The sequence below is a fragment of the Anser cygnoides genome, chromosome 15 (genome assembly GCF_040182565.1).
Source record: "Anser cygnoides isolate HZ-2024a breed goose chromosome 15, Taihu_goose_T2T_genome, whole genome shotgun sequence".
In the NCBI taxonomy this organism is placed as follows: Eukaryota; Metazoa; Chordata; class Aves; order Anseriformes; family Anatidae; genus Anser; species Anser cygnoides.
The window spans coordinates 18073443-18084172 of NC_089887.1; the positions used below are offsets into that span (position 1 = coordinate 18073443).

The 10730-nt window shown below is 36.7% G+C and overlaps 1 protein-coding gene across 3 annotated transcripts in view; it reads left to right on the forward strand.

Moving 5' to 3' along the window:
- Window positions 1-10730, forward strand: part of PARN (poly(A)-specific ribonuclease) — a 154401-nt gene that overhangs the window by 20683 nt on the left and 122988 nt on the right. For all 3 annotated transcript variants that reach the window (XM_066977973.1, XM_066977972.1, XM_066977974.1), the window contains exons 19-20: window positions 4492-4547; window positions 8288-8374. In XM_066977973.1, coding sequence (XP_066834074.1) covers window positions 4492-4547; window positions 8288-8374 — 143 coding nt within the window. The remainder of the gene's footprint in view (window positions 1-4491; window positions 4548-8287; window positions 8375-10730) is intronic.

Consider the following 10730-nt stretch of genomic DNA (forward strand, 5'->3'; position numbering starts at 1 on the left):
TTTTTTCTTTTTTAAGATAAAAGTACGCACCAGAAGCCAGATCTGTTGGATATCTAAATGACCAAGTCATCAGCTCTGTGCAGTATGTCCTTTCAGACCAGATGTCTATTTACAGCACTTGGTCTGTTTAGCATCTTTAAGTAGCATCCAGGGCTTATGCAATTTACAGAGTTATCTTAAAGTCCCCAGTAAGTATGTTGCTTATGGGGCTTTTTTTGCAGGCGTGCTTGGGGCTGCCAGATAGCTTTCTGCTACTCCTACTTTTCTCTAGTTTGTCATCTAGCAACTTTCCCTAGCTGAGCATCTTCTCTTCTTCTTGGGGAGAAAAAAACCTATCTTCCTCCTTCCTCCAGAAGTTCTACCTGATCCTGTGGGCAGCAGTCAGAACAAGGAAACCTTTTTCTTTGTGCTGTAGTCATGTTCTTCAAGCAAAATACAAACTGCAACATGCAAACAGTAAGCTAAATGAATGAAAGTTTATCTGTCACAAAAGGTTTTCCTGAAAGAAGCCGAACGGAGTAGTTCTTCTATTATTTAGAAGCAATGTTCTCGGTTTGAACTGTCAAGATAAACCTTTGAAAAATGTTCTTTAAAGCAGACCACTTCTTTATGATTCTGTGGGTTGCTTATAAAGTCTTAATTTCAACATATCTGAATTCTGCAAGTTAATATTTAAATAGTTCAGAGATGAAATTTTTAAATGATTGGTGTGACTGATAGGATTTTGGAAATGTTTTCTGTTCAGATAGACTTTTCACTAATGTGAACAGTGGGAGTAAATTGAAAACTGAAAAGTTGAGCTTTGATTTTTTTTATTTTTTTTTTACAAACTTCCCTTAATAAAGGGAAGGTAATACCTTTTTTTTGGTTGTTAGTTTGACCTCTTTAATTATGTCACTAAAGTAATAAAACTTCCTGGCTTGCTGTTCAAGAGCGGTGTCCAGCAGCATATGGGTTAATTTTCATACAGGTTCATGATGAACATAGGTAAAAGCTTTAGTTTCAGCTTCTTGTAAGAGCAGAACTAATTAAAACCAAACTTTGCTTTAGGGTTGTTTTGCTCTTTGTAGATATAATGGAGTAAGCTATATGGTAAACAATTTATAAGCCAAGAATTCCAGAAAGACATGCATTTCTGTAATCTTTATGCTTCATTTTATATATGCAGTCTTTGAAAGTCACTGTGAGTAATCCCTCTAATCTTGATGAATTTAAGGATTGAAATGATGAGACTTTGTATTTTAATATATCTAAGCTATTATGTGTACAGTTCAGGTGTTTCATCATGTGTGGTGGTTCTGTCCTGTTGGGCAGCTAAATTTCCACCACAACTGTTCTCTTGTTCACCCTCCTCAAAAGAAGAGGGGGGAGAAGAAAGTATAATTGAAAGAAAAAGGCTCATGGATTGAGATAAAGATAATGTAATTAAAGTGAAAATAAAAGTGGGGGGGGGGGAACAAAGGCCATGGGGAAGCAAAGAGAAAGGAAAAACAATTATTCTCTACTTCCCGTCAATGAGCGATGGGAAGTGAGAGCTATAATTCAGATCTCTCTAGGTTATTTGTATGTATTCGTTTCCTTTTGATGTAGCTGGAGGTGGAAACAAATGAAAACACCATGTTTTACTGAGCTGGATAGCATGATAATCTAGAGAGGTAGAAGTTGTCTTAGAAATATATTTTTCATACAAAGGGATATCAGAAACCAAAATTTGAAGTATGTGCAAATAGCTTGGCTTTGTGCTGTGTTTGCGGGAGACAGATTCTCCAGTGTGTACTGTAAATCACTTAATTTCTCTCTGCTTTTATATGAAAATAATATTCTTCGCAGAAGAATTGCGAAAGAATGTCAATGCGCTCTTCTGCAGCCTGACCAATAGCTTTTCAAACATAGTGTACAAGTAAACAGTTGTTGTCGTGCTTTCAGCCACGTGTGGCAGTGCTAGCAGGACTGGTAAACGCATCTGGGTTTAAAAAAAAAAAAAAAAGCCTTTTCTTTCTTCAGCTGCATTGGTTTCTCTACCGAGTTCATCACACAGCTGTGAAAACTTTCATCCTAGCTCAGCGCAGAGGAAAGATTTTGACTACTTGAGACTACTTACGCGTTGCTGTGAAATGTCCTGATCGTAGCCTTGCTCTCCTTCTTTTACTTGACTTGCCACTGAAGCAGTCAGATTTCAAGTAGCTGACTTAAAACACATCAGAGTTCCTAAGATGTTGTTGTACATTGAGAAATAGATCTCTGACCAGGTGATCTGGTTGTAGCCTCTAAACAGATTAGGAATTAACTTTTTTCTTAACTTGATTAATATATATTTAAATAATTACAGCTTAATGTAATGAAAACCAATGCCATAGCTACAACTTCAAGAACCTAGCTAACTTAATATAGAGTTTGTGTTGTCATACAGAACAACCTTATTACTTTAAATTTTTTGCAGATGAGGAATCTTGCAGCTATAATCACGGATACATGATTACAGATTATGCTGCAGCTCTGTGCATATAATCCATATGATGTTAATTAGTGCTACAAGATGTCGTTGCTGCTGTAACATACTGGAAATGCACTTAAAATCAGTGTTTACACCACTTCTTCAGGGAGTGTGTGTGTGTGTGTGTTTGTATGTGTGTAAATGCTGTTTAGAGAAGTTCTTTGACTAAATAGATAAATGTAGGACCGGTGCCTCAGAGAATGAAAAACTGATCTTAATCTCTGGTATATGCATTTCTGGCATAAATCTGTTCTTGCTGTTGGGCCTTGTATCGCTTTCCTAAACATCATAAAACCTGGGTGAGGGTAGCTCACCCAGAATTTTTGCTAGAAGTTTTTGTTGAATTTTAGTAAAATTCACCCAGTTGTCAAGTTGTCCCACACTGCCTCTTTGTGTTCCCCCTCCCTTTAATTTCTTCTTGTAAGGTGTACCTTTATGGTTCAGAGATAACCGTGATGTGAGCAAAGCCTCCTGTCCATTTTTTGTCTGGGTGGGTTGCTTTTTGTTTGTTTGGGAGCAATAGCACTGTGTGTCCTGTCAGTATTACTCTGGATCTCTAGGAGTTGTCAAGGAGATGTCACAGTAATGACATTTTTTTGGTTCCTTACGGAACCTGTTCTGAAGCTAGCCTGGTTCGCAAGATGTCATTCCTGTCCCGTTTAGACGAGTGGCTGTAATGAGGCCAAAGTTGTACAAGTACAGCTAAAGCTAAACCTAAGAAGAAACTCTGACTCCTTTGTAAACTGTCTCAGTCACTCAGTGGCATGTTTGCATTGCTAAAATTTCTAAAGTTAATTGATTTGAATGTTTCTAATGTATATTGATTTTAAAAACTGCTTTGGGGTTCCTCGGTGCTCAGGGGCACAATACACATTATGTCATATTTGCCCTGAGGCTTAGGAAGAGAAATTAGATAGGACAGTGTGCGCCATAACTGCTGCCAGCGCTCTGAAGCCCCTCTGGCTCACATCTACACCAATCACAAAATCTGTTTTCCCCCAGTATTTTTTTCCTAAGTATTTATAGTAAAGACAAGTTACAAACTGCGTTCCTGGAGACTTCAGTGATACGAGTAACTGTAAGAACATTATGTTCAAAATCATAAACACTAATGGTGAATATAGTAAGATACAAAAATATAGTAAGATACAAAGACTCTAGGGAATTACAGATCAGTCTACATGCTTAAAAAGTTATTATTGTCTATTTATTGAGGTTTTTATTTACTTTAATACTGTAATTAATCTGGTAAACATTTTTAAAGCTTTTCGAAGCCATGATAGAAAACATTTATTTTAGCTCCCCAGTGAACATAATGCACTGCAAATATTTTGTAACAGTACTGTAGCATCTATGCCTATGACAGGATTTAAGACTACTTTTAATTCTTGTTTTGGAGGAAAATATTGTATGAACTGAATATGAGCTTATACGGAAAGCATTTCATAAGTGTAGTTTGAAACTATTTAATTACATGTTAAAGGGCAAAAAGAGTGACCTGGTTGATCTCCACTAAAGAGTCATGGTGGCTTTTGCAGTTTTAGGGTTTTGAGATCAATTCTGTCTAAAGCATGATGCAATGCTCAGAACACAGGAAAGAATATGTGTGTTTGTAATGAGAGCTTTCACCCTGTATGCCATGAACCTGGAATTCACTGCACAGAGCTACTTCTCTCCTCATTTGTTCATTTCCCCATTATTTTAATAGTTTTCAGCAGTAACAGTCAGTGGGCTTGAGGCTTTTTAGACTTCTTTTTGAATAAGTAAAATTACTGGCAAGACGTCAAATAATTTCTTGAATCTGGATTGTTAAATAGTGGATTAGACTTACTTGGAGGGTCTTTTTCTCTTATTACAGTTTAAGCTATGTTTAGGATGTTAAAGCCCACTTCTAGCAACCTTGAAGAAGCAACGTTGAAATAAATGATAGAAAGGACAGCTTATTAAAAGGTCTTTAGGCATAAATTTGCTAATGGTGCTTCTCTGTTTTGCTTCAGGCTATTTCTTATGAGAGTAATGGACATTCCGTATCTGAATTTGGAAGGACCAGACTGTAAGTAGCTTATTTCATTGTGAACTTTGGATGAGTGTTACCACTGATGCCTTGACTTAAAAAACAAAAACAAACACAAAAGTGAAGCCCTGCAGGCCAATCAAGTCTTTTACTAGATGAAGGCTTAACTTATTACTTCTGTAATATGTCTTAGAGATGCATGAATGTCTTCAATAGTGCTTCCAGATGAGTAGCATTTCTATGTGAAGACATTTGCCACATCACGCATTGGAAAGCTTAGAATGAAGGATGACCCTTTGTTAAATACTAGCTTAATAGTATAAAAAAAAAAAGGCAATTCTCAAAAGATAGAAGTAAGTGCTGGAGAGGAAAATGCCTGCTGTAAAGGCATGTATGTAACTTTCAAATGCAGTAGGTGATCAGATCACTGATCAGTGGCTCTGCAGATCTATTGGAATGGTTATTTAATTATGCTACATGCTTCTTTCCTCAATTGTTCAATACTGAGTGGAAGGATAGTGTAGTGTACTCTGGGTTATTGAGAGAAGGCCAAAGCTGCTAAGCTGTGAAGATGCTACTTCCACTTGCTAGTCAAATTGCAGGATCGTTTTGATGCTTTGCCAAAAAGAGTCTGTCTCTGAAAGTCTGTCTCTTTTATCTGAAAGCCAGCCCTAACAGACTGATGCAGATGCTTCAGCGAAGTCTGAACCAGGGATACTTTCTAAGCTTCAAAAAGGAAAGTATATGTAAGGTGGCACTTTGACTACTTCAGAAAGTTGATTTCCACTCTGAGAGTTCAACATTACTGTAGGTTGGGGAAGCTAGCTGGTCATTTGTTGCTTGTAGGTTGTGTTTTTGTGGAGAAGTAAAGCCACACAAAGAATAGGACTACAATTCTGAGGTAGGTATGCTTAGACAGTTTTGTTTGTTTGTTTAAAAAAGTGCAGCAAACTAGGTGACTGTTACAAATGTTGTTGTGTTTGTCAGTTTGTTTATTCTGTAGTATTATAGCCAGTTTGTGCATTTTTTTCCAGAAAGATTGAAGTTCAGTAACACATACTAGGTCAAATGGTACTGAATATGTGAAAGTGACTTTCACGATCTTATTTTGTGACTGTGCTTCAAAAACTTCAATCTTTTTAAGGAAGTTTCCACCAAATAAAGTAGAACGTGATTCAAATATTTCTCACCTGGGTAGGTAGAAGGGATGGAGTTTTAAACAAAGGATTCAAAGTGAATTTAAGAGTAAGATAATACTGAAGGCTTATGAGGAGTTTCTTTTCTCATTAAAAAAAAAAAAGCATGTTGTGCCCTTTTTTGTTTTTTGAAGTGGTAGATTTAATCAACAAGACTTCACTTGTGCTCATGAAGTGATTATTTTCTTTAGCTGCTTCTGCTTCCATCCAATTGGATGGTCAGGTGCTCATGAAAACCTGTAATTTGTTGACAGGGAATTGCTAGCAAACTCATACTAGCCTGACTCATTTTCAGTGAAACGGGTTAAAGCACTTACAAGCAACTCACAAGTTGTATAAATTATATTTCAATTGCCATGATCAGACAGGTGACCAATTCATGTTTTTCTAAGCTGCATGGATTCCGCTAACCAACTAATTAGACATGTTGCAACTTACCGCAGGGTCATGTTCTGGTCTTCCATATTTTGGCAGCTCAAAAACTGGGCTCTTTACCGATGTGGAGCAAAATCAAGTAGTCTACTCAACACAAAAGTTATGAAACCTGTTTTCCACTGACTTCATTAAGCATTCAGTATTTTAGTCATGAGATGCTGAGTTAGGACTGTATTTTTTCCTGTTGGTGTGTTCATAGTGGAGCTTCTGTGAAGATTTCTTTTAGTATTTTAACATTGTCATTGAGTTATTCTGCAATTAATTCCATAGAAAATAGATGCACTTGGAAATCTGTACTGTTGCCATGTCTTGTTTGGTTTAGGAACTTTTGTTTTACAGGCCTCCAAGTAGCTGCTGTGTTCAATTGAGTTTACACAAAGGGTTCAAAAATTATTTGGGAATTAAAAATTACGTGGGCATTTTGGAAGTGAGTGGGAAGGCTTAAAACTAAAACCTATTAAAATCTGTGCCATCTATTCAGGAAACACTAACTATTGAAAGCTACGGTTCTCAATTTCATGCAAAAGTGAAAGCCTTGGTTGGTGGAATAGAGCTACACCCAGAAACATACATCTGTTTTGCTATAATGCACATACCAGGCGGAGCATACTTCGTTTATAACCACCAGCCAAAATTAAACTTTAGTAATTACTAATGCTTTGCTGTGATGTGAGCAGTCCACAAGTCTTTTGTTCAGTGAACAGTGCAAAGTTGCATCTTAACCAAATGTGGCAATAAAACCGAGCAGGTTTGTCCTTGCCTAATTGGGTTAAATACATGTGAAACCTGAATATAGCAATAGCAAGTGATTGGGGGAGTGATTTTTGGACATGTGCACTATGAGTAAGGTCCACTGTGAAAAACTATCCTATTTTGATGCTGAGAGCAAAAGAGATCAGAAACTAGAGAAGTTCATCAAAAAACAATTCCGGAGAGAAATTCACTGTGATGAGTCACTCGCTTATCTATATACCCAAAGAAGAGAGACTCTCTTCCTGAGAGTTTTTCATTGTGGTTAAGTAAAAATCTTATCATATAATGCTGTGTGTAGTTATGCCTTGAATTGCCTTTAAGAAATTGGAGCAGTAAATTATGAAGTAAAACTGCTGCACCTTAATGGTTCAGCCTCTGTCTAACATCAGATGTAAAATGACAAGGTGAGACCTAGCAAAGTGGCATGTAGAAAAACAAATCTCTGCAGATAGCTGTGAAGGGGCTCACTTGATGACTGGTAAATAGTTTCATATGAATATGGAAAATATATCAATTTCTTTGCACCATAAAATGTAGATTCCACTTGCTTCCTGCACGGTAGGAATTCTCAGGCTCTAAAAGCTTGAATGTCTAGCAAAAAGAACTTCAGTTGCAGATATATTGTGGAATTTTCCTATGTACAAATGGTCTTTACTGGACAAGGTCAAGGGTCTGTCTCATTCAGTGTCCTCTCTCTGATGACTGAAACCAGAGGTGTAGAGGAAGTGTGTAAAAGTAGGGGTTAGACATACAGTGATGATTTGTGCTGTGGTCTGGTCTTGTCCAGCAGCTTGTGACTTGGGTTCTCACTCTCTCTCGCAGAACTCAAAGTAACTGCCAGTGTACACCAAAGATTTATTTAGTGCTTCTTTGTTAGAAGTTGGCCTCTCCTGGTGTAGTTTTAATTTAAAAAAAAAGGTCTGTCAGTGTGTATATTCTAGCTTGTACCTAATGTTATGTGAAAACTACATTGAACATTGTTTCACAGTAAGGTTTTTTTATTGACAGAAAAATGGTATCATTGAATTATTAATGATTTGCTTAAACTAGAGTTATAGCACAAAGAGGATGGGTTTTGTTTTTTTATTTATTTTTCTGTCCTAGAACTTGGCACAAAAGATGTGAATTTTGTGGGTAGTTCCTGCTGCATGTAATGCTGCTTCAACTTCTTGTACTAAATCCTGCTAGCTTATCTGTATATCTACTTCATGCATGATTGCAAATATATTTTCACTAGTGCCTGATGTAGTTTTGTAGGTCTTGGCCTGTTTTCTTTAAATTTTTTTATTATTTATTTTTAAAGTTATGGGACCATATTAGGTAACTTTTCTTTTAGGATTTTCTGAAGATGCCAGTGGTAATTCTTATTCTGATAAGTAACTTCTTGGTTTGCAGTGCAGCCTAAACGAGATCATGTTCTTCATGTTACTTTTCCCAAAGAGTGGAAGACGAGTGACCTTTACCAGCTTTTTAGTGCCTTTGGTGAGTAAAGTGGTCTATCCTTCCTTACATCTTTTTTTTTCCTCTTTTGTTAGCAAGTATCTCTGGGTTTATTTTTAATTTGTGGATGCAGATTTATTCCTAGTATAGGCAATGATGAGTGATCTTTAGTGATTTTGAATAGTGTCCTGTGGACTAGTTTTGCAGTGATGTGTTGAAAATGTCTGCCTTGCTGACCTGCTCTTCAGAAATCTTTGTTACCTGGTGCCTGTTCAATATTGTGGACCTTTGACCCTTTTTTTCATAACCTCTCCTGGGAGGAGGTAAGAGTTTTTTTTATGTAGGTGGCTGAAGGGAATGGGAATTGATGTGAAAGGTAGATCAAGACCTGAGGAATAAGGTTCATCCCACAGGGTGCTTAAAGCAAAACTGCAACTTATGTGACTTTAGGCAAGCAAGCTTTAAAATTTGATTTCAAGATTGTGAACACCATTCAAGTTGGAGGAAACAACAATAACAAAAGCTATCAATAACTGGGTAGTCCTATTACTCCTCTACTAAGTAATAGCGTATATAACTTAAGGACATGGAGGTCCTTCGTAACTGGCATTGATCTCCAGATGTGTAAATCTTGCAACAGAAAGCAATGGTTGTGCCTTGTGCTGTTAAAACAGAGCAGGAGTGGTCTTTCATAGGGCTGTAGCTTTATGTTGGTTGTTGTTTCCAAGACTTTTATTGTAGACTAGTTTCTAATTGCTTACAAATAAGTAAGGTAATGCTTCAAAAGACATCTTCTGGTCTTGCAAGTAGAAAAGTGACTAATTGGTTCTGTCTGTAATATGAAATGGACCTTTCCCCTTTTGGAGAAAAGCAAGTGAAGAGATGTCTGTAGCTAGTACTTGATCAGTATATACTGTAGGTGTTTTTGAAATATTTGATTTTCCATGTTTAATGACTTAAGTCAGAGTTTGCAGTTTGGCAAAAAGATACAGGGCAAGCCTGAACTTAACCTCCACTGTCAAAATTACTATGCTAACCATAAGGATGTTCAATTACAAGTAGAGGGATAGAAATCCTTCAGAATACTCTGTTGTTACTCTTGGGCTTGCTGTGGATTGCCACTCTGGTTTACATAGTAATAGCATTTGTCTCTTTTTCACCTATAATTATGATTCAGTAATCAATGCAGGGTCTCTGAATATATAAAAATTGACTTGATTCTTTCTGACTTGATCTGCACTGCAGTATGATGCCATTATAATGCAGAATAGAACTTAATATTCCCACTTGGTAAGTCTAGAATATAGAAAGGTGCTGAGATTCTTCAAGAGGTGGACTTACAGGATTAAGAACCTGTACAGTTTGGTATTGTTTCTATAGACTTTTGAAGGCTCAGCCATGTAACTTTTCTTATTTTAACAATTCCTTCTTTTCAGTATTGTTATGAAATGCGAGTACATATCACTACCACCAGGTGTCAGGCTTACACATCTGAAATATTAATCAATTTTCAAATTGTTATTTCTCCTGTTTTTACGGATTCCAGAGCTGTGTGTTTTCAGATCTGGATATACAAATTCATGGTATTTGGATAGTGCTTAATTCACATTTTATTTTAGGCCTTATTGCCATGCAAACCGCAGGTGATGCCTTCCAAAATTCTAGGAGCACCCATGCTTTTTCAGCCGTAGCTGGACAGAGACACAGAGTATGGGGTGATGTGAGGTTGATTTGCCAGAAGCCAAAAATCACGGCAGCAACAGACATCAATTATCCCAATTTACAGTGCCATTTGAATGAATGTGGTTTTAAATTAAACTTTTACCTGGATTATAAATCAATTGTTAAATTAAATAGCAACCTTAATCTGATGTTATAGAAAAATCATTTTGAACTTGTTTTAGTCTAGTACAAATTGAAGCAGAGTTGTAATCTTCCATGGTTTCTGATGAAAGCAGTGAGACAGCTGAAGGGACTGCAGTGTCAAACTTGGAACTATTTTACATTTGCTACTCTAGAAGGGGTGCTCATGATTCTGAAGTCTTTCAGTACTGCATGCATACTGGACACCTGTTCATGCAAGATGTCTTTACAGTCTCATGGGTGAATGTGATTTCTCTGTACAAGTACTTGCAGTACTATGCAGTCTCTTAAAACATTCTCTTTAAATGCTGATGCAAAATGTGAAGCTATTAAAATAGTATTTGTTGAAAATCATAGCTTTTGTATATACCTTTCACTGCTATTTAAATGAATATGTTTAATGGGCTTTAATTAAAACCTATACTAACAAAGTATTGTAAAAACTGCTACTGATCTTTTTTTTCCAGATGAGTGGAGTCAAACCTCTGTATTATAACTTGTGAGAACATGAGAGTAATCTTTCTGTTTGAGAGAG